Raw genomic sequence first — 23,508 nt, 5'->3', positions numbered from 1 at the left:
ACATTTTCCAACATTTTTATGACGTCTAACTAGACCATGTTGTTTTTCATTAATCCTTTTATTAGATGTTTAGGATGTTTATGAGATTTTATATTTCTATGAGATTTATAACACTTTTACGACGCTTCAGGACATTTTAATGTTTAATACGATGATGTCGCTTCTTCTACACAGATTGTGTCAGAGTGGTTTGTTTTCCAGCTGATCTCTAACATAACTCTATTATTATCTGTTATATTATAACTCAGACTCACGACCTTTTCACGACACATTTTATTCTTCAGGTTCCTCTCAGTCAACTCTGATACTGAGCCTTTAAGATTTAATCTGTGACACATGAACACACAGTGTCACGTGATCGTTGTTTCAGGATGACACACTGTGAGTGACAGTAAATATCAGAATCTGCTTCACAGTAAATAAACAAACTAAACGTAGCATGAGGTTTAATGTGGTTTTAAATGACTTGTAGATGTTCTCCCTCTCAGTCTGATCTCTGATGTCTCTCACATCTTCAGCCGTCGGCAGCGTAAATCGATGCTAAGTTGATTTTTAATGGAGAGGAGGCGTTTGTTTTATTAACTACTGGCTCACAGTCGCAGGCAGAAAAGTCTCATCTCAACCCCGTTAGCTCCGCAGCTCGACTCCGACAGACGCTCCTCCGAGGCGGCTCCGCTCAGACACTCGTTTCCCATCAGCTGAACCGGAGATATTTAAAAGTTACGATCTTATTACCATTATCAGAACTGTTGCACTCGCAGAAATGTCCTCCTCGGAATCCTCACAGTGAGCGACGAGCGAGCTCGAGTGCAAACGAGAGGGTCAATGACTTAAAGGTCAACAGCTGCCATTAAACCAAATGTCTGAATCGTGTTGTTTTCTCTTATTTACATATAAATCATGTGATTAAATTCTAAAAAGGTCGAGTTGATAAATAATTCATATGAAAGAGAAAAACAAATTCATGGAAAGTGAGAAAAACTCAACATTGTGTTTTTTATTTCTTTAGTATTCTGCATTTTTGAAAAGATTGAACACAACAAGGTGTTTAAACATTCACATCCGAAAAACCCACAAACGATCTTTTGGATCAACATGTTTTATGTTTTTATTGATTAAAAAAACAATTTTTTTTAATTCACAACACAATATTAGAACTTTGATCATTTATTCTGGTTTATTGACTCAGAAGCTTTTAACTGAACTTGTACAGATTTTAGAAACAAAGAATGTGAAGACTCAAGATTCTGTGGACGCAGCGAGGACTCTGGTTTCTGTTGGAGTTGCTGTTTCTGCAGTTTCTCTCTCACACCTGCTTCATTGCTCTTCTCTGCAGATACGACGACAGGTACTCCCTCGCAGGCCGGGCCAGTTAAGAGAACCTACGGCCCTGGACGGCACCTGAGAACACGACTGAAGGTAAGAGGGTCGTTCTGCTGAAACCCCTCGAGTGCAATCGTGTGCTGCTGCAAGAAGCTCGTGCTCACTCAGCGAGAAATCCTCCAAACTCGTCTTCTTGGTTTTATTAGGACAGACTGCAGAGTTTTAATCTGCCTCCACCGTCTCAAGCTAAATTGGTTTAGAGCTGCAGCGTTAAAACAGACGCAGAGTAATCAAACCTCCCAGAGGACGACGGGACGTCTCCTGGAGCGAGGAACTGTCTCAATGAGTAAACACAGTGGGATTTGTCCCGACTCCTCGTCTCACCTCAGGTGATTAGTCTGGTCCTGATCCTCTTTTGGGGTCTGAGCTGAGCGGGAAGCTCAGGACGTCTCAACGTGTCCCAACACAAACATCAATACTTTACATTTAAGAGGCTTTTGGTGAAGATAAAGAACGATGACGCTCCTCAGCAGCTTCAGCTCCTCAAACCAAACAAACATCTTTATTCTCTCCTCTGTTCCTGAAGCTCATTCACAGAAGTTCGAGCTCAAGTTCGAGCTCATCCACATTCACAGAGAAACACTTCACGTGTCTGTGAATAACAAAGAATTTCCTGGAAAGCTCCGTGTAAATTAGCTCTAACTGAATTAACACAAACACGTAGAATCAGAATCTAATGATTAATAAATTCATTATTGTGTGAATCTTTTGTGGAATATTTTAAATCACGTTAACGTCTCTTTTGTCTCTGCAGACGAATCAGGTGGAAACTCGTCAAAGCCTCGAAGACGACGAAGAGTTTTCAGAATAAAAGTCACGAGAGCTTCCAATCAGAGACGATTTTCCTTCCGGGGAAACAGACACTCAAAAAACAAACTGTGTTCCAGCTGTCGACTGAAGAGAAGCTCGGACGTCTGCTGCAGCGATGGATCTCCCGTCTTGGTTTACTGAAGCTGTAGACAAACGCTTTATCTTCTTAAAGATTCTCAGGGTCTGTTTTTGTTGTTTAGGTCTGTCGAGACTTTTCTTTTCTGAATTTTCCAATAATCAAGATAATCGATACGAATGTTTTTCAACTCGTCGCAGGAGGATGAATCGGTTGATGAGCTTCATCACGTAGATCAGCGGTTCACAAACCTTCTGGCTCGTTACCACTGAAAGGTGCTTTACGTAACTTTTCTCTTCTGCGTAGTTAAAGAAGGTTCCGTTTTCATTTCTGTTTGTTTGTTACCAGGATTACGCAGAAACTACCAAACTGATTTTCTTAAAATTCGGTGGAATGATGGAGTATCAGCCGAGGAAGGTCTGATTCAATTTGGGGGAGGATTCGATTGGGGCTCTGGTTTGGTTCGTTAGCAATGTAGCATTAGCGAAACCTTTAATCTTAGCGATATTGACATGTGACAATGTCAAGGTAAAAGTTTTATCAACGAAAAAAAGCTGAAATTTATTATTTTAACCAAAATGTTGGGAGCCAGTGGAACGTTGCTTTTTTAAGTTCAGGTATTTGGTCATTAACTAAAATACTTTATACATTTTAACCTGACGGTGGCGCTAGAGGCAAAGTCAAAGGAGGATTCATCCACAAATGTTTGAACTATATTGACGTTATTTGTTCGTAAACATCTTAAACTTTGTAAATAGTTTTAAAGCTTTCAACCGCATCACATGGTTTTCATCAGCGGCTTTAAGTGGCGTCGTGGAGAAGCCACGACAGAAATCATCAACCCTTTAACCGCCGATGAAAACTGTCACATGGTCGAAAGCTCAGGAGGAAATCTGTCACTTTTTCATATTCTGTCTCATGACTCATTTCTGAAGCTGCACTGTAAAAAAAAAAAAAAGAAGACTTTGCGAGTTGTTAGATCTCCGACGTCCTGTCTTTCTGTACAGATCATGTAAATATCACGTGTGTCTGGACTCGTCTCGTTGCTGTAAATGTTCGCTTACGTGTTGTTTTACAAATAATAGTTAAAAATACAAACTGCTAAATAAGAGACTTTCTCCTCATTGATCATTGATCCGATTCTCGGTTTCCATCTCGTGGTTCACGGAGTCAAAGACGGAGCCGAGGTGAGTGAAACATGTTTTATTCATCAGTTAGAGATCAGTGTTAGAAAAGAGACAGTGGACGAAGGCAGCGCTTCCCGAGGAATGATTGTAAAGTGAGGAGAGAAACAGATCGCAGGACATTTCCCTTTACGCCTCAGGAGGTCGTCACTCTGACGCTCGACATCAACACGCAGAGTTTCAATAAACAGATAAAACATTTGATTTGTTACAAACTAAATTATGTCTGTTTTTGGGGACAGAATCAAAATGAGGCCTGGACCAAAAACAACGTTTGATTTCAAGAATTAATTCGAATAAAACTGTTCAATTTAAACTTGTACTGATCAGATTTTATATTAACGAACCTTCAGTTCTGTTCCACCAATCAGCCACAGACTCTAATACCGACAGCCCTGGATCGCCCCCTGGTGGCTGCAGGTCACAAGCAGAGGTTAAATAAATGTTTGTCAAAGATGTTTCTGTCGTTTCAGGTCGTTCTTGTCTCACTGAAGTTTGTTCAAGTGTTTCTGATCAGTTTGGTTTGAATCAGTTATTTGATAAAATAAAAACGAGCCGTCATGATTGACAGCTGAGACTCACTCATGATTGGTTGAGCGAGTGTGTGGGCGGGACCTCGATAACACAGCTCCACTCCACGATCACTACGGCTCAGACTCTGACTTTATGACGTCATCACCACAAGATGGCAGCGTTTATGAGACGTGTCGTCTATCTTCATTTACAATTCATGACATTTAAACTTTAGTCTGAATCAATCACATTGTTTTTGGTATTTTTCAGTTTCTGGACTTTAACAGGGAGTTGGACCAGTTTCATGATGAACCACAATCGTTGAATGAAACCTTTCAGAAACACAGTTTCCTGGAGCTCGTCTGTTTCCCTCGCTGCTGCGTGTTGACGCCTCGCGTTCAGTCACCTGGTTCTTGTGCATCAGAAGGAAAGTTAGCAGCCTCAGGTGCGGGATTGTCTTTAAAGTGTTGACGACAAACGGACGACTCGGCTCATTGACCTGGTTCGTTGCTTCTCTCACAACCTCACAGGCTCAAGTAGAAATCGTTCTTTTAAAAATAAACATTCCAGTGGAAGCGTCACTGTCGCTGCACAAACCGAACTCACGTGATTTCATAGAAAATATCTCAGTGTTGGAAGAAGGTTCCAGTTCCAGCGCTTTGTCCACAACGACAGAAAAATGTCCAGACTGACATTTCAAACATTTTCTAGAATCAGGTGAATTCATTTAACAAACAGCCAAATGTAGAATTAATATTTTAAAGATAAAGTCAAAGAAAAACATGTTGGAATCACTAAGTTTGCAAATTAAGTTTCCTCGTGTACAAAGATTTCATTTAAAGACTAACGATGTTCTAATGACTTTTTTTGCGGCACTGATCTGCTCTGAAACAGCAGCGACTCAGTCGCAGCTCAGCAGTTGCATAATTAATTCACATTTTCTGCAGAAACTAATCACGGAGCTGAATCACTGCTCGGTCCCAAAAACAAAACGAAATAAAGTGTTTCAAGCAACGTTTGGTCTCAAAGTCACAAAGTTTCTGAACCTTTTCTCATTAAGTTGAAATCACACGATGAGGAAAGAAGGAATCACGACAGGAACAAATCATCGAGGTCTCAGGTTACATTCGGCCGGAAAGACGACGGTAAAATAAAGTTTTAGCAGATTTAAGGAGGAACAATGTGACGCTCGTGCAGCCTCTCGGCTCCAGAGCCACACGAGGACGATGTAAACAGGTCTGTTACCATGGAAGCGACGTCAGGGTCGTGATCAGGAATGTATAACTACACAGGAATTTAAAGTTTGTCGTCTGGGAGGCAGCTCTGAACAAAAGAGAAAAGACAGAAGAAGAAGAGGTCGTACTTGTGGTAATTAAACCCTGTTAACGTTGTGTTAAGGCCTCGTAGTTAAACTTGCAGACACGAGAGGAGAATTCCTTGGAAAACAACCGGATGTGATCATTTATGATTTTTTTCTGCATAGGGTTCGATGCGAAACGTCCCGGCCCTCGCCGCGACCCGAGGGAGTGAAGCGAGCGAGAAACTTAACGACGAGAGAAAAACAAAAGGACAGTTGTTCGCGTGAATTCCCGAGTCAGAACCTCCCGGCGACGCTCAGACGCCGTCTGTGTTAGCTAGCTGGTAAATCCGTCCCTTTGTGTGCAGCCAGAGGCCCCTCCCCCTCCTCGTCACTTGAACATGCTCTGCAGCATGGCCGTGGCGTAGGTGGGTCGGGCTTGTCGGCTCTCGATGGCGCTGCGGAGGTACTGGATGCCGCCGCAGCGCTCCCAGATCTCCTCGTACTGGCGGGGCAGGATCTCCGCCCCCCTCTTCCTCGACAGGCCCGTCTCCTCCAGACTCAGCTCGCACATGTCCATGTCGTCCTTTCCTGGAGGACGACAACAGAGTTCAGGGTTAGTTTCACACCGTTCTCCTGTTTCGACCGTTTCTCTGAACTAACTTCACAGTTTTACACTTTTAACGTTGAGAGAAACTCAGATTAACCTCTGATCGCAGTTAACTGCAGACCTGGTGCATCGTTACCTTTACACCGCCCCCTACCTTTCATATGCATATTGCATCCTGCGTACGTGTAGCGTTATCTACCAAGGACGTGCACAAACTGTTTCTTCTTCTACAGTCTTTTCTTGCTTACTTTATTCTGTCGCTCACAACGTCCTGTTTCAAACGACACATCGTGCTGAGTGCGTGTAGTACTGACCTGCCACCAGCAGGATGGGGTGTTTATCGGGATGCAGCTCCATCTGCCTGGCGATCCAGGGCCCGTCGAAGTGAGCGTACCACCAGCCCTTCTTGTTGTTCTGAGGGTCCTTGTACTGGTCGCTTGGCCGGATGAACGGGATGCGGAAGTAGCGCTGCTGCCGGTTCATCGCCACCTCGTACTGCCGGGCCGGGATGGGCGGGCCTGGGTTCTGCTGGGCTGTTGTTTGGATGGGAAAAACAAGTTAAGCGTCTTTTCAGTGATGACAGCAACCAATCAGGAGTCAGTGTTCATGTTGCCATGCAACCTGGGAACCCGCTAACGACCTTGTTCCTGTTTATCAGCCTGTGTTTTAACTGAGGATGAAGAACAAACTCTTTCAAGTTAAGATTTAAAGAATTTTAACAGGAAAATAAAGTATTTTAATATAAAAGCTGCTTCCAGGTGTAAGAGTGAGAAAGACGAGACACTGATTGATCTTTTTTCTGCTGTTACTCAAATACAATGGAAATGGATTAAATATAGTTAGTGAAGCTAAAACTGATAAAAACTATTTAAACCCTGAAAAAAGCAGATTAAAGTTATATTTCCTTGTGCCGTCCTCAGAGCTGCGGCCGACACTTCACTCCTGAAACTGCTTTTAATGCAAACTGCTTTGTCCAGCAGTTAAAACACAGGTGAACGAACTGGAATAAGTGAAATCAGCGTTTTCTCGCTGCCTGTGAACACTGAGGCCGTCGCTGCTGTTCTCAGATCAGCTGTTAAATAATGAGCCTGTTGCGCTGGTCCTGCTGTGGGAGCTGGGGGAGGGTCAGCGGCGCTGGGAGGAAACCAGCAGGACGTGAAGCGCCGCCACGGCCACCCGTGAGAGGAAACGAGCACAATCTGCTTCTACTGAGACTAAAACAAGGATCTACAGAGACAGAGGACGATTCTCTACGAGACGAAGACAACTCATTTCATCTGGGTTTCACTTTTAAATCAAGAAAAAACTCTTTCCATTGCAAATAATGATTTCCTTTTTCTATTCCAAAGATAAGAAATATAAACAAGAGGAAATTAAATTGATGAATAAGTATCTTCATTTTACGACGTCATATTAGTACGAGTTCAGAGTATTAAGATCCACTTAAAGGGGATTATAAAGTCGTACTTTTACAAGAATGTAAATGTACTTTCGTATGTTCGTAATTTCTACTCACCTCATCTACACAACCTCCTCTACACAACCTCCTCTACACAACCTCCTCTACACAACCCCATCTACACAACCCCATCTACACAACCCCTCTACACAACCTCATCTACACAACCTCATCTACACAACCCCATCTACTCACCTCATCTACACAACCCCATCTACACACCTCATCTACACAACCCCATCTACACACCTCCTCTACACAACCTCACCTACACAATAAATCTCCACTCGTCACTTTCCTGTGTTTAGCTTCTAAACCGATTCAGAGCTAAAATCATCTATATTTCCTCATCAATAAATCTGATTACAAAGTCAGTTCATTAGAGTTTTTCTAGTAAATCTGTGAATTTTATCTCTGTAGAATCTATATTTATATCATATATTTTATCCACGCTGATGTCACAGTGTTTTTAAAGTGATTCCAGGTTTCAAACCTTGTTAAAATCAATTCTAACGGCTTCTGAAAACATGAAACAACATCTGTCTCAGAGCAACACACTGAACCCCCGTCACCAACAAGATGAGCCCACACACACACAGACACACACACACAGACACACACACACACACACACACACACACAGACACACACACACAGACACACACACAGGCGAGAAGAGGAAACAGCAACAACCTTCACCTTCCCATAGCAACAAGTTTTAGAAAGTAAAAAATATTTTCTTCCTCAGAAAAAGCAGCAGAAACAGAATCTGGAGCGTCACTCTGTCGAACGTCTGACTCTGTGTGAAATGACTCAAATGAAAATGAAATGAAAGGAAAATATGTTGAATACAAAAGCTGCCATCTTGTTCCGATTGAAAGTCTGAGTCACTGCATCGAGGTAAGAAGGTGTCGCCCCGACAGAAACGTATTTATTCAACATCTACTTTGACTTTTCTAGTTTGGTCCGTGTCCCATCTGCTAACATGGAGGAGGTTCATGACCTACACTGCAGCCAGACACCAGGGGGCGATAGAGATGATTTGGCTTCACGTTGAGGTGACCTATTTGAATGTTTTTGTTTTGTCAACGTAAAAACTTTAGTTCATAAAACGTTGAGATTCTGGAATGATTTGACATTTTGCTTCAAAATACATACTTGAGTCGAGAGGATCAGATTTTCTCTACGAGGCTTTTCTGACGATCTGAATCCTGAGTGAACCGTTTGGTTCTTGAGGATTCAGACGATCGTCCTCGGGGAGCCGTCGCGCCGCTCCGCTCTGACCCTCGTACGCGGCTGAACGAGCCTTCAGGTCACGACTGGGCGTCGCTCAAGTGTCGCCACCGTCACTTCGAGGCCTTTTGCTCCCGTCACGCTCCCGTGAACGTGATCTGATCGTCTGCCACCAAACACAAGGAAATGCCTTGTGTCCTCCTCCCCTCTCCCTCCCTCCCTCCCTCGTTTCCTCCCTCCTTGAGAAGTCCTCCGTGTGGGAGTATCAGTAACCGCGGCATCAGGAGCTCGGAGGAATCACTTGGGCTCTTTATCAAGCCGCTGCAGCAGAAAGACGGAGCGGCAGCGTTCAGCCTCAAAATCACTCAAACAATCTCCTGCACACACGTCTCCATACAGGTTGCCATGGAAACCCAACCATCCTCCACCGAGGAGACAAACCTTTCCATCAGACAGAGAAACACAAACCGGAGGCCGACACCAGATCGACGTCCAGGAGGGGGGGTTAATAAAGGGAGGGGGGGGCAGCAGCTCTGGGTTAGTAGCGTTACACACTGAAGGACGACTTACATGCTGTTTTCACAGGAGGTGAAGGATCTGAAAGTAAACATGCCAGGTTACAAACACACACTGAAGGAAGTGATGCAACACCACAGCAACCAGGACACATGTGCTTTCTTTTCTTTGACACGATGAAGACGATGAAAACCGTCCACACGCAGGAGGAAGGACGAGCGGATTCTGGTCCCAATCAGAACCAGAACATCCTTCAGTTTAAAGAACAAGAGTGAAGTGAGAGAATCAAATGGTTTCTTTGGTTTCCAGAATAACTTCACTTCAGTTCTTTTGGAGCGAAATGATTTCAACATGTGAATAAGTGTTTGAACAATGAATGATTAAATATCATTATAAACGCTGCTGTAGTTACCGAGGAGCTCTGAAGCAAGGCATTAGACCTCCTGGTCTCTTGTTCTCTAACTGACAAACAACGACCAGCACCTCACTTTAACACATTCCACTTCACCACTCAGTGTCCAGATTAAACACCGACTACACCAGCTGAGTTGCGGCGTCGTACCGTAGTCGGTGACCGATTTGGGCGCCCTCTGCTCCGTCTCCGTGTTTCTCTTCTTGTTCTTTGACTTCCAGGCGTGATAAACCTTGAGGCGGCGGTGAAACTCCTCCCTGCAGGCGGCCAGAAGCTCGATGTCTGGAAGAGACGCAAAGTCGGTTTAATGTCACAGTTTCAGCAGGTAAATGTCATCCAATCGTTTATGTGGGAAGACGACAGACTAAGATATGTACAGTCAGCTGATTGGTTATCCAGCTGGTAAGTAGTTAGCTAGGCTGGTTGGTTGGTTGGTAACTGCAGAAGCTCTCACGTATCATTATTATTCACAACATCAGGATTCACTGGAACGAACTGTGACACAACTCAGACCCAGATGGAACTAAAGTCTGTGTCCACATACTTTTGGCCACATGGTGAATTCGTGTTAATGATGAAACAGTTAAAATTCAAACGCATCGATTTGTGTTCATTTCCTCAACCTGCTGCAGACTTTCATTAATATTTAAACACAAATCAATACAGTGCACACACGCACACACACACAGACACACACAGAGTAAAGACAACATGAGGATAAATCACTCCAGTGGACAGCATCATCTGTGGAGTGCTAACTGTGTGCGAGCAGCTTAATGCACACTAAGTGCTCAGGTAATGTCAACTGAACAAAAAATACTTTGGAGGCAGACGAACGCCGAGAGAAAAAAACCCTCAATTTACTGCGGCGAGCTGAAATCACGGCGGAATAATCTGGAATATGTCAGATGTCAACAACCCCCTCGTCGCTCCCTCGTCGCTCCCTGATGCTGGACTTTTATTCCGCCGCTGCACATCATCATGAGCGGCGGACGTGATCACATCAGTATTCGATTTCCTCCTCTGTCTGGGAGGCGAGGTGAGCGGCGTGTTAACAGCTAACTGAATCATTTCTCTGTGTTTATCTGCGGCCGCCCGCGGGCTCTGCTGCCTCTCCACACATTAATCTCAGCGCGGCGCCGGCGGGTGTCGACCCTCCTGTCCTCCACGCTTCCTGCTGCGAGGACAGGCCGGCGCTCAGGTTAAACTCAGTATTATGAGCAGAACAAAGAGGAACGTGGCTTCTTCTCTGCAGCTCCGTCACCGAGTCAGAACCAGTCCAGAGCGGTTTGAACCGTCACATGTTGTCGCTGGAAGAAGCTTTCAGTCAAACAAACTATTATGAAAAACGTTACTTTGAAAAACTCTATTAAAGGAAATTAGCTTTTTTTTAAACTTGAGTTTTTATCCAAATAACGTGAGCTCTGCACAATGTCCGGGAAATTGTGTCTGTACATTTTCAAAGACATTGGATTCATCCTCTGGGGACTAAGAATGTGAATTTATAATGAAAATGAAAATCTACAAATAGGTTTTTCTATGTATTTTGTTTGTTTTGTTCTTCCTGACACATTCGGACACGAGTGTTTATAAAGTTGTTCTGACCTGATCACAGCCCTGGAAATTAAAATCTAACCAGTTCATCCTCTGGGAGCAAGAACGTGCTCATGACTCATGTTGATGTGCAGCGCAGACATGGAGACAAGAGGCTGAAGCTCTGGGACAGATGAGCGGATCAACACTATTAGAACCTCTGGACACCAGGAACATCGATAATAAACTCAATTAAAACCCAGGATTTAGGCTTAAGTGGAAAACTCGTGGTGGTACTTCCTCCCCTGGGGACCATGAACATCCATGTCAGCGTCACATGAAAACAGACCAGGAGACCAGGAGACCTGACAAAGTGTGACACTCACCACACGAGGTGTTGATGGAGTCCCGCAGCTCAGCGTACTTCCACTTGCTCAGTTCGTACTTCTTGGCGCCGGCAGCCGCCTTGGACGCCTGCACCTGTGGACCTCTGACAGGAAACGAGAAGGAGCGCAGGAAGTCAGCGACAAAGGGTCAGAGCGGGGCGTGGACGTCAGTGGGCGGGGCTATTCGCTTGGTTTGGAGCTTGGGTCGAAAAGGGTTTTCAAGGAAAATATTAATTTGTAAAGAAACATGAGGGCGGAGTTTACTGACGGCGTCTCAGGAGACTTTTTATTCACCAGTGAGAATATTGAAGCTGTAAATTTGACACCTGCCAACAGATCCGTCAAAGTCATGATGGATTTTCCATTTATTACTTTTATTTCTACGATGCGAATAAAATTTTAATGTCCTATTAAAAGGAAGAGGGGACGTGTTGAGATTCATAAAATAAAGAGTCAAAGAATCTTCTCCATAATCTGTGACCATAAATTACCAATAAGAGCCGATGGTGGAAAATCCAAAAGACGACGTCTGCATCTAAGAGAACATCTGGAATAAGTTGAGCAGCAGTGAATAAAAGGCTGTTTGCAACCTGTCTCAGTAAACTCCGCCCACCTGCAGGGCGCCACAGGAACAGGAAGAAGAATCACAGATGTGAGAAACAGCTACAGATGTTAGGGTGACAGTGAGGGGTGGGGGGGGGGGAGCTACGTCACTGTTAGACGGACAGAGTCAGTTTCTACAGCAGAAGTCTACGGGTGTGAGGACGCCATCCAGGGGACGCATGCTGTCCCAGTCGCCAGGAAGACAGACGGCATCTCGCTCTGTCAAATTACAAACGAGCGTTAGGCGGCGTGAGGCGTGCTGCTCCTCTCCAGCTGTGGGCCGCGCACGCTGCTGACAGGCCCGGTAATCCGTGACCGGGATTTACCCTTTTTAGAACAACAGGAAGTTGGAGGTGGGGCCCTGCTGCTTCTTTAATCCTATTGGATGGCTCTGCGACCCACGATTAGCGGGAGCTGGCCCTCGGAGCCGTGTTCCCGGGAGCGTGTGGCGAGCTCTGGCAGCGTGCTTAGCGGCTGATCGCTGCAGTCACCTGCTGCTCCCACTTCCTGTCTTTTTTGAGTTGTGACGGGCGGCCTGAGCCAATTAGCCGACAGACGAGGAACCACGTCGCTCCTTCACATCCAGGGGAACGCGAGCGGCGCAGGGACCCGAGGAGAAAGTGCTCAGTCACCTGCCGGGGTCGATGAGAGGTCAACGCTAACGAGGGCGGGAAATTCAACTTGGCTCAACGCCATCGCTCCGGACTCGATCAACAGGGCTTTGAAAACGCGACACCGACGCCTGATGGAAACACTTTGTTTGTTGCTGCAGCAACATTTAAACTGATTCATTCAGTCTAAGCTTTCCTTAAACTCTTTACATTTGTAGTTTCAAGGTCGGCAGATAAATGAGACAAATAAACATCGATCAACAACCTATAGATACATTAATCAATTAAACTGTTCATTACATTTATCATTCAGAGGACGTTTCAATCAATAACTGAGTCAATCTGAAGATTTGATTGGTTAAGAGGATGTCGCACCTTGTTGAAGCCCTGAGACAAATTGTGTTTTGTGAATATGGGCGATACAAATAAACTTTGATTGATTGATTGATTGATTGATTGATTGATTGAGTGAGTGAGTTCTACCCACCGAGCCAGAAGTTCAGACATTTCTTTGGCCATTTGTTCCCTGAAAAGCACGAAGGTGCCGACATGGAGAAAAAAAAAGTTGTTAACATGAAGTGTGATGAACACAAAAATATTTAGAGTCGACAGAAAACACGATAAAGAACGAATGAGAAAGAAACATGAGAAGAAAAAACTAAACTATTAAGAAAGAAATACAAAAACATGGAAAACATGGAAAAATAAAAGATGAAGAATTGAGAAAAATGAATAATATAAACTTTTAGAAATGTAGTTCAAATGTTGTAAAATGTATTTTGAAAGAAATGTAATGTCTATTCACGTTTGGCGAATGACTTATTTCCATGAGTCTTTATGTTGTTATGAAATTATTTCTAAGCAGAAGGCAGAAATATATTAAATTAATTTTACTGCCAGTGAACAAGATTAAAAAAAAACAAAGACTAAGAACAAAAGTGAGTGAAAGAAAAAGGTTTGAGTGGATGAAGAAGACGAGTGGATGAAGATGAAGAAATGAACGTGTGGCCTGTTCTTCTTAAATAAACCTGAATAGATCGACTTTGCTTTCAAACAGCTTCAGGAAGTTCAGAGAGGAAACTGAAAACACTGAAGTGATGTGAAGTTCACTACGAGAGGAAGAGTAAAATAAACACTTGAGAGAACTGAGCGCTTCTGGTGCACGAGCAGCTACGATGAACCACTTCAACGTCCTGGAGCGGCGTGCTGCGGCCTCTACTACAGGAGAGCGAGGGCGTGCTGAGGCCCACGAGCCGGCGCCGTACCACGACTCGCTCGCACTGTGTCAACGTGTCGGGAAGCTTCTCTGAACCAGCTTCTCTAACTAACAACATCTACATGTGACGCCACACGGTGTCCTGAAGGTGTTGGGTGCGTGGAGAGGAAACCTACATGCTCATGCTCGTCAGCTTTGCGGTTCCGGCAGCGCTGTGAACAGAGGATTATGGGATTATGAGTCTGCACAACACAAGAAACCAATCAGGAGGAGAAGTGATCCCCCCGCGACTCATCAGGAGAGATTCACCTTCCAAACTCGGAATCAGGGGACGAGATTCGCGTTTATCAAACTGAAATTTTACAAAGATCTGATTGCGTTTGAATAAATAAGCATCACGATGAGATTTGTTGAAGCAGTGACTCTGTTAGCTGCAGCTCTGAGCTGGCAGATTGTTACAGCATGCAGGGGATGGAGGTTTCAGATTGAGAGGTCGGAGGCAGGTGGGATCGGGGGTTCAGTTAAAGGGGTAAAGCTCCGGGTCTTACGCTGCTCTCTCTGGGGACGATGGAACTGAAGAGCCGTTGCTGGGAGGAAGAAACAAAAGAAAACAAAGAAGAAGAAGATGGTTAAACACAGAAATGGAGATGGTGTTTTATTCCGTCAGCAGGAAGCTGATCTGCAGGAGACGACAGGAGCAAAGAGAAATCTGGACTTTCCTCCGTCTCTGTGGCTGTTGACAGATCGTGATGCATCATCAGTGGATCATAAAAGTTTCAGTCTGTGGACGAACACCGAACCAACACTGAGGAAAGCACCACATCCCCAGCTGCTGTTAAATCATCTAGTTCGCCTGCTGACCCGTCACACTTCCTGTCACACTTCCTGTCGGACTGAGACGTGACCAGACTGAAGAGAGCTTCATCTGGAAAGTTTATTTTTCTTTACACTTCTCAAAGCAGCAGATTGGTTTTAATAACTATGATTTCTAATTAAATTTCTGAGGCCAGGCTGAGCCGCTCATGGCAGAGGACTCAGTATCAAAAGCTGGTTTCATCTCGTCGAGCTCATGGAGGTCAGAGGATAAACTTTTCAACCTTTGACCTTTAATAACCAGAGTGAAGCTTCAGCTTCAGAATAGACGAGAATCATCTCCGTGGTTGTTTGTCTCCACCAACCAGAGCAGTTCCACTCATACGGACTCATGAGGGTCCCTGAAGTCACACTTGAGATGTAATGTTGAAGATGTTAAAACTACACCGTGACCTTTGACCTTTGACCATCAGAATCTCATCAGTTCATCTTTGAGTCTGAGTGAACGTTTGTACCAAATTTAAAGAAATTCCCTAAAGTCCTAAAGAACAAGACGGACGACCTGAAGACACGATGCCTCAGGACGACTCCACGGAGGAGGCAGAAATACAATCAGCAATTATTATTAGAATTCAATTATTGCTAAATGTTGTTGTTTGGGTCTATTGTTATTTATAAATACATATTTTCTTTAATGTGTGAAATAAAATCTGATCAGAAAGAAAGGAGGGTTAATAAATCAAACATTTAGTTTTTAAACATTTCATTTGAATAAAATAATTTCTTAAGGAGAAATCTAATAAATAACATCTGATTATTTCTATTTGTTTAAGCATCTTATTGGTTGATGGATTTAACTGAAGTGTTTCTTCTTTTTAAGAACATGTTGAGCTCCACACCTCCGTCAGCAGCAGGAGACAAGGAGACAAAGAGACAAAGAGACAACGCAGCAGAACAATCCTCCCACTCACTAAACCCCAGTCACAGAATCACAAGGTCACAGAGACTGAAAGCAAACAAAGATCTGTGAGAAGCTTCCAGAGGGTTTTTACCTGCGCAGGCCCGAGTCGCTGGCCGCCTCCTCTGGGATGAGCTCCGACTCGCTCTGGGCGATCCTCAGCGCCAGCTCCCGGTCCCTCCTCTCCTGCTCCAGGACGTTCTGACGAGACGCCTCCTCCTCCCGCTCCGCCAGCAGCTGCAGGTCCATCTCCACCTGAACACACACTCTTTAGGTTTCTGTCTGCAGCAGCTCGGGGAACATTCCAGCCTCAGGTTCTCAGAGAACCATCTGAGCTGTGATTGCAGATGAGAAGCACAGTCTGAAGAAGAGTCTGTGAAACGCTGCCTGGGAGGAAACGTTTGTGGAAGCGTGTTTAAACGTTTCTTCTCTTTTCATCGTTAATGTCCATCAGGTTTGAATGTGTGCGCTCAACTTTCTGATGTTCCTCTTTAGTTAAAGTCATCGTCTGACTTTGTTCAGCACAGACAACTAACACGCCACAAGAGGAAAGGGGAGGAGTCTGATGACTGAACGAGCCGTCCAATGGCAGGTGAGTATTCAGTGTTTACTTCCTGTGAGTCAGACGAGTCAAACTGTTACTGACTCATTTCGGTGATAGAACAGTGCAGCAGAGAGCTGATCTGAGGTCAGAGTGAGATCTGCTTGGAGACTGCAGCTCGTCACTAATCATCTTGATGGATCTGCAGCACTAACATCTTCTGACACTGATGTTCTGCCATCGAGTGAAGTTACAGTTAAACATCAGCTCTGATTTTTCACTGAGACTAATTTACACACAGTAAATGTCACTTTTCAGCACTTTGCATATTTTGGATCCTGGCTGTGAATATATGGATAAAGAGATAAATAAAACTCTGAATTTCACAGAGCGACGGTCGTCAGCTCGTCTCCTGGAATCCGGAGCTCTGCTGGAGTCTGCAGGGGGAGGCATGAATATTTAGAGGAGGGCGAACGTGACGAGAAGCCCAACAGCTCTGAGCTGAGGGAAGTGCAGGAGGTTTATTTGTGGGTAACCCAGCCTGGGGCTCTGGGCTCCGGGCCCCCAGCCAGCGGCTTTGATCTGTACACTGGCCGCTCGCTGCTAAAATCTGCACTTGATCCGGGCCGGGTCGACGCCCGGGGGAACCCGAGGAACCCAAGGAACCCGAGGAACCCGAGGAACCAGGCGCAGCAGCGACAGATGGACGAAGAGACGCTGGATGATCAGCATAAAACCTCCTGACCTGTCAAACTGTAAAACCTGCTAACTCTCTCTCTCTGATGCAACAGCCTGTAGTTTACAGATGTTTCACATCTTATTAAACTTGATGCCACTCGCCTCAAACCTTCCTCCATGTTGGACTCCCAGCTCCTCCTCTTCCTCAGAGGTCAGTTTCACGAGTTAATCGACTTGATTTATCTGTTTTCTAAGGACGAGTGTGAGTTTATCAGAGAACAAACCCCCTGATCGGTTTCTCTGCTCTCAGCAGAAACACGTGCTTCAGGAAACAGGTGGGTCTGTGCTCTTCAACGTCCTGAACCTGGACTGACATCCACTGATCTTCTGCAGGTTTTAATAAGAATCTAAAAGTGGAAATGTCATCACTTTTCTGTGCAGACAAAGGATTCAATTCTGCTGAAGCCGCCGAGTCTTTAATCCAGCGATGAATCAACGTCTCTGCGGTTTGTTTTGTGTAACGTTATTATTCATTTAGATTAAATTACTAATCTCCGTCCCGTCACGAGGAACGAAGGCGGTAATGGATCCGTGCGGCGAGCTGTCTGAGTTTCACTGTTTCTTAATGTGTCGAGTCAGCAAAGTTCATTACGCAGACGGATAAGAAACAAACCTTCTACAGTCCGACTGAAACTCTTTATCACACTTTGTTTACTATTATATCTTATGTCGTAAATTTAAAGTCCTTTTCCTCCATATTGCAGTTCCACTACTGTGACTTGTGTTTACTGCTTCTCTGTCTCTGAGGTTTTCAATATCTGGGGTGAGGGTTTTAAAGAGAGAAGGTGTTTGACATTATAAAATCCACAAATCTCTAATAAAATTGACTTGACACTCTGACTACATATCCCATCAGGCCTGGGAACGCCTCAGACCCCCCAGGAAGAGCTGCAAAGCGTTTCCGAGGAGGGTGACCTCTGAGGGTGACCTCTGAGGGTGACCTCTGCGGGTGACCTCTGAGGTACCACATGTGGCCGGCTACCTCTGCGACCCGAGCTCAGATTCATGGAAGACGATGGATAGATGGTGAAAATTCAGGTGCAGGTTTTTCTTCCTGTTCAGTAATTCAGACGACCTCTGAATTCCTATTTATTGTTCAGATTCACTTTGAGACTGAATCATCTGTAGTTTCCAGTTTGTTTCTCTGACCTCTGAGCTGAACTCTTAAACCCTCCAGTAAACCAATGCTTCAAACAACAAAGGGCCACAGAGCCGACACCCACCTGCATCTTCCTCTCCTCCTCCTCCCTCCTCTTCCTCTCCTCCTCGTCCTGCTTCCTCTTCAGCTCCATCTCGGCTTTCCTGATGGGAGGAAGAGGAGAGAGAGAGGAGAGGAGGAAGAGAGGAGGGCGGCACGATAGAGACAGAGATGAAAGAAAACACAGGTTGATGAATGAGACGGGAAGAAGAAAGGGTGAAAGGAATATATGGAGACAGGGACAGAGGAAATGGAGACGTATAAAAGAGCAGCGGAGGAGAATAAATAAAAAAGACAAAGATCAGAGAGAGAAATACTGTGGGATCAGTGAGCTGAATATCTCTCTTCATTCTAACTGATGCTGACGTCTTTCCTCCGACGGCTCCCCCCCGACCTTCGGCATCATCATTCACCTTTGTTTACACTGGAATCTATTTTAATAACAAACTTCAGGTACGTTTTAAAAACCAATACTAACATGTACGCACCAATTTCTATTTTTTATGCGCTTACATTTAAAAATCCATTTGTTTGGTTTTTCATTCATTCCTTCAAACACTGCGTTTCTGCATTTCATGTTTCAGTTTCTATTGAATCCTTCTTAAGATGTGTGTTGTGTGTGTGTGTGTGTGTGTGTGTGTGTGTGTGTGTGTGTGTGTGTGTGTGTATGTGTTCTGAATAGAAACATCAGCCAAACGACCAGACGAAAGAAGAAGTGTTCAGACTCTGAAGCAGCAGCAGAGACGTCTGCTGGGAGTCGTTTCCCTCCACAGGTCGAACACGGCCTGATAAATAATGTTTGGATTAAAGCTGCATCTGGGAGGAAATGGGAAATCCTATAAATGGTGATATTACAGGGTCAGTGACTTTATGAAGGTTTGCTTCCTCGACCTTCAGCCTGTGACCTTCGGGTGAATCATGGGAGTTCATAACTTGAGAGTGAGGGGAGCGCGGGCCATTAAATTTAGGCTGTTGTCTCTAATGTCTTATATTAGCGGGTAGTGGTTTGTGACGAACACGACGGCCCCCATCAGTCCTTCTAAAGGGGGGGGACTGCAGAGGTCAAACCCGTGGGACGAACGTGGAAACGAGTTTTTCTGAGTAAAACGGCATCAGAAGGAACCAGAGGACGACACATAAAGAATAAGACGGAAGACAGACACTTGATTTCTCTACACATGGAAACGTAGCAACATCATTAAAATGATGGTTCACTGATGGAGTAGAGAGAATGGTCGTTAGCGATCGCTAACCCACATAACTAAAATAAGCAAGCAGCAGTTTCTAATTAAAGATTAGGTGTCCTGACGTTTAGGAGTTCCACAAGGCTCTATCCTGGATACACTTCTCTTCTCGTCTGTTCTCTGGTGAGTGGGTTCCATCTCCTGTGAGAAGAACTGACTGAGAGTCAGCTTCAACTGTCACAACCAGCTGCAGTTGAAGTGAAGCTGAACTGAGATCAGTTAAAAAAGACTCTGAAGTTATTAACAACCAGAGTTTATCTCCAATATTCAGCAGGAAACTGTTAAAACATGAAGAATTCAGAACAGAGTTTGTTGGATTTGTTCCAGCTGCAGCTCTTCTGGGTCAGGAAGCAGAGGATCATGGGTACCCTGGGTCGACGACCTTAAACAAGCTGTGATGAAGCTGTTTTTACTCGTCGTAAATCACAGAGAACAAGAGTCCGCTGAGCACAGAAAGTGTAGAAACAACACTTTACAGCTTCTATAAAAATAAATCCTCTGGGAGCAGCAGCCTCATTATGTAAATCCCTGTCGGAGCATTTGAAAACTGTGTGGACACTGAGTGTATTTGTCGACTGCAGCAGTTTTCACTCAGAGGATTTTGCCAGGTCAAAAAACGCCGACTTTGACAAGTGCCACTTAATTTTTTTGTTACGTACGTGACGGCAAAACAAGCCAGTTTCATCTCAGTGAAGAGGCTGAAAATGAACAAATACATTTTCCCACTTACAGTCGCCTGTCGTCCTCCTCCTGCTTGCGGCGCTGCTCCTCCTCCTCCCTCCTCTTCTTCTCCCTGTCCATCTCCTCCTGGATGCGCTGCAGCCGCTCCCTCTCCTCCTCCTCCTTCTTCTTGTTCTGCATGGCCGTCAGCAGCTGCTCCGACCGGGTCACCAGGGCCTGGTACTCGTGGTCGATGTCGAGTCGGGTCATGATGGTGCTCTGACGGACGCAAGGTCAGAATCAACATGAGGATGTTTCTCAGATACAGGACGCAGACGCACGCAGACGCATTTTCAACAATTGCTTTCACCAAATTTGTCCAAACTACGAGGTTCTGTCTTTATTCAGTATCACACTGGATCTGTCTGATATGAACATCGACATATCAACTGCACAGAAACACTAAATACATTTCTGTTCTTAGATTCTTCTTCTTTACTTTCTGTGTTTGATCTACAGTCACTTCCTCAAATCTTTAAACCCAGACTGTGGTGATGTCAGATCTGCAGACAGACACTGAAGCATCGTCTCAGCTCCACCGGAGGTTAAAACAACTCAGAGAGCATCGGGAATGTCTCAGTTCACCGTCACCGGGTGTTCCAGGAGTTGACGGCTGACTTGGACACACGGGGAGACGCTGTAAACCTGAAGAGGGATGCGTGTTAACGTCTCGTGGACGATGAATATTCATACGCATCTGCTGTCACAGTCTTTCCTCTGACTGCCGCTGGCTCTAAGACAAAAGCTGCAGGGGTTGATGTGACGGGAGCGCCACACACTCGGGCTCCCTCCATCAGCGCTTGTCTTTCTAATCCTGGCGTTTTGTGCGGCGAGCACCTGTCAGACTCACACCGCTACGACGCTCAGTGGGAAAATTAAACTAAAAGACGCTTCTCGACATCCAGGAGGAAGATTATATCGAGAACAACAGGCCAGAATTAAAGGCAGGGAAAGAAAACGAGTTGAATCCAGTTCAACACTTTTGGGAACTCGACCTTCTGGGGAAATATCTCTGATAATCTTTGTTTATCCAGGTTTACATCTGGAGACTCAGCAGCCTCCTCAAATCGCAGCAGAATGTGATATCATTTCATGCTTTCCATCATTTTCTGAGAGTGGGAGGCACTTCAGTCCAAACCCTGGATATCCCTGTTTTCAAAGACGAGTCTTGGTACGTGTGCGTCTCTCAGAGGAGGCGGCAGAACCGAAGGATTTCACTGAACGATGAGGAAGAACTCAGACGTCACAAACACTCACAGGCTGAATTCAGGGTTTTAACGTCCCGGGAATCGAACCGTCCGTCTCACCCACCTTGATTTTGACCATCAGGGTGTCGATGGCAGAGTCCAGGTCCTGGATCTGTTTGCTCATCTCCTGTTTTCCCTCCGTCAGCCCGGCCACCACCTCGTTGAAGCGACCCATCCTCGTCTTCAGGTTACGCACCTTCACCAACCCGTCGATCCTGAAACACAGACGCACATGAAACCGTCTGTTCATCTGTCTGTCAACCTGTCATCTCCTGAATGTGACTAAAGAAACCAAATGTTTCTTCCAATTTATTCATATTCACTCCTGTGTCACGCGTCAAATAATTCGATTTTACATTTATTAACTTATAATAATTTGGTGGAAAAACTGTTTTGAAAATCTCTGTAAATCTTGTAGAATAAGAATTGTTCAACTTGAAGCTGCTGGTTTATTTAAATCTCAGATTATCTGTAACGACAGAGACTTCACCATCACTTCATGTTCACCACACTGTGTTTCATCTCCCCCCCGCCCCCCAGCAGCTCAGCCAAACACAATCAGGCAGCCTGTTAGTGTGGACCAGCGGGTTACAGATCAGACTGGAGCCCCCGACAGAGGAGAGAAGAAACTCCTCTTCTTCACCTGCATCGACTCTCACAGCTGCCTCCCCCCCACAGGCTGTGTGTCTGTGTGTGTGTCTGTGTGTGTGTGTGTGCGCACCAGGCAGACTGACGCCGGTGAGCTGTGAAAGTGGCAGATAATGAAGAAGAAGCGACAGCAGAGGAGAGAGGAAAGGAGGGATGGAGGGAGAAAGGAGGGATGGAGGGAGAAAGGATGGATGGCAGGTCACGGGAGCTGAGTGTGAAAAATCTGAGAGTGAAGAAACACACGAGTGGAGAAGAAGAGGGGGGGGGGTAAGTGGAAGAGAGGAGAAGAGAGGAGGAAGGAAATGAGCTGTGGAAGCAAGGGAGATAAACCGAGAGGAAAAAGGAGATGAGGCATGACGAGAAAGAAGAGGAGGAGAGGAAGCAGGGAAGTGAAGAGAATGAAGGGAAGGAAGTGGAAATGAGACGGATGGGAGGAAGGAAGGAAGGAAGGAAGGAAGGAAGGAAGGAAGGAACCCACCTTGGCTTGTGCTTCTTCCTGCAGAGCCACATCCGAACAGTCTTCTGCATCTGGATACAGGCACTGGTCCGATACAAAATCTTGTTTTTCACTGTGAACGACAGAAAAGAAAACGACTCAATATTCTTGTTTCATAACGTCAGAGGGAAACTTTCATACGGCGACAAGTCAGTTAAACACGAGGAGGATGAAGACGTTCACAGGGTTGAACTTGGTTGTTTGAAAAACACGAGGAATAGATTTGTGCAGATCAGAGGAAATATAGAAAAATCCAGAGAGAATTTCCTCCAGCAAAGATCCAGAACATCGTTTTCATATGATCGAGTTCATATTGAAAAATAAGATGTAACATCTGTGTGTCGTCAAATCAAATAAAGTATATTTCAATAATATTTTGACATTTTACTGGAGAATTCTAAATAAAAACGTATTGTTTAGATCATCACAATATGAAATTGTATCACATATCTCAGGTCTCTTCACTTCTCTCCCACTGTTTGTTCTGCTCATTGATCAAATTGACAATGAGCAGTTTTTGGCAGGAAGTGGACACAAGCCCAGTGCTGCCAAAGCGCATTATCGTGTTCAACCACCAGGGGTGAACCGTTTCAGTGGCAGCAGAGAGAAAGACAGAATCATCCTGCTCAGTCACAGCGATCAGTGAAATACGTTCATTTAATACAAAGTCCTTCTGTGCACAAGTGAAATATTCTGAGGTCATAACAAGATGAAATGAATTTGGCAGCGAGCAGCGATGTTATCGATCTGCGTCTCTATTTATCTTTCACCCGTCATCTCTGCAGCTCGGCTTCTCCCTCGCTCTCCCTCGCTCTCCAGCGCTCTCACTCCAGACTTCATGTGCGGGACAGAAACAGCAGCGAGACCCAAGAGACCGAATCCAATCACAGCTGATGCTTTTTCTTTACAAAGACAGAAAGTCTGCAGAATCTAAACCACGAGAACAATTCACTATTCACAGAATGAACGACGACACAGAACCTCAGCAGAGACATTTCTATATCGATGGAGCAGCAGGGTCTTAGACCTCGGATGTTTTTAGATCATAGAGTGTAAATAAAGG

General features: G+C 45.0%; 2 protein-coding genes across 2 annotated transcripts in view; one reads left to right on the top strand and one right to left on the bottom strand.

Moving 5' to 3' along the window:
- LOC118099871 (interphotoreceptor matrix proteoglycan 2) overlaps window positions 1–3,911 on the top strand; it is a 23,808-nt gene extending 19,897 nt beyond the window's left edge. Inside the window, exons 17-18 of the mRNA XM_047338208.1 lie at window positions 1,337–1,419; window positions 2,138–3,911. Of these exons, the coding sequence (XP_047194164.1) occupies window positions 1,337–1,376 (40 nt within the window). The 3' untranslated portion in view covers window positions 1,377–1,419; window positions 2,138–3,911. The remainder of the gene's footprint in view (window positions 1–1,336; window positions 1,420–2,137) is intronic.
- A 61-nt stretch (window positions 3,912–3,972) lies between these two features.
- myo6a (myosin VIa) overlaps window positions 3,973–23,508 on the bottom strand; it is a 75,234-nt gene continuing 55,698 nt past the window's right edge. The window contains exons 24-36 of the mRNA XM_047338171.1: window positions 22,428–22,518; window positions 21,366–21,516; window positions 20,065–20,273; window positions 18,116–18,194; window positions 15,708–15,868; window positions 14,391–14,429; window positions 14,019–14,054; window positions 13,114–13,152; window positions 11,413–11,516; window positions 9,644–9,775; window positions 9,136–9,162; window positions 6,188–6,406; window positions 3,973–5,854 (exon numbers count right to left, since the gene is read on the bottom strand). Of these exons, the coding sequence (XP_047194127.1) occupies window positions 5,655–5,854; window positions 6,188–6,406; window positions 9,136–9,162; window positions 9,644–9,775; window positions 11,413–11,516; window positions 13,114–13,152; window positions 14,019–14,054; window positions 14,391–14,429; window positions 15,708–15,868; window positions 18,116–18,194; window positions 20,065–20,273; window positions 21,366–21,516; window positions 22,428–22,518 (1,487 nt within the window). The 3' untranslated portion in view covers window positions 3,973–5,654. The remainder of the gene's footprint in view (window positions 5,855–6,187; window positions 6,407–9,135; window positions 9,163–9,643; window positions 9,776–11,412; window positions 11,517–13,113; window positions 13,153–14,018; window positions 14,055–14,390; window positions 14,430–15,707; window positions 15,869–18,115; window positions 18,195–20,064; window positions 20,274–21,365; window positions 21,517–22,427; window positions 22,519–23,508) is intronic.

This window comes from Hippoglossus stenolepis, chromosome 20 (genome assembly GCF_022539355.2).
Source record: "Hippoglossus stenolepis isolate QCI-W04-F060 chromosome 20, HSTE1.2, whole genome shotgun sequence".
Taxonomy (NCBI): domain Eukaryota; kingdom Metazoa; phylum Chordata; class Actinopteri; order Pleuronectiformes; family Pleuronectidae; genus Hippoglossus; species Hippoglossus stenolepis.
The sequence above is the reverse complement of the archived record's forward strand: the minus strand, read 5'-3'. Positions and strand labels throughout refer to the sequence as shown.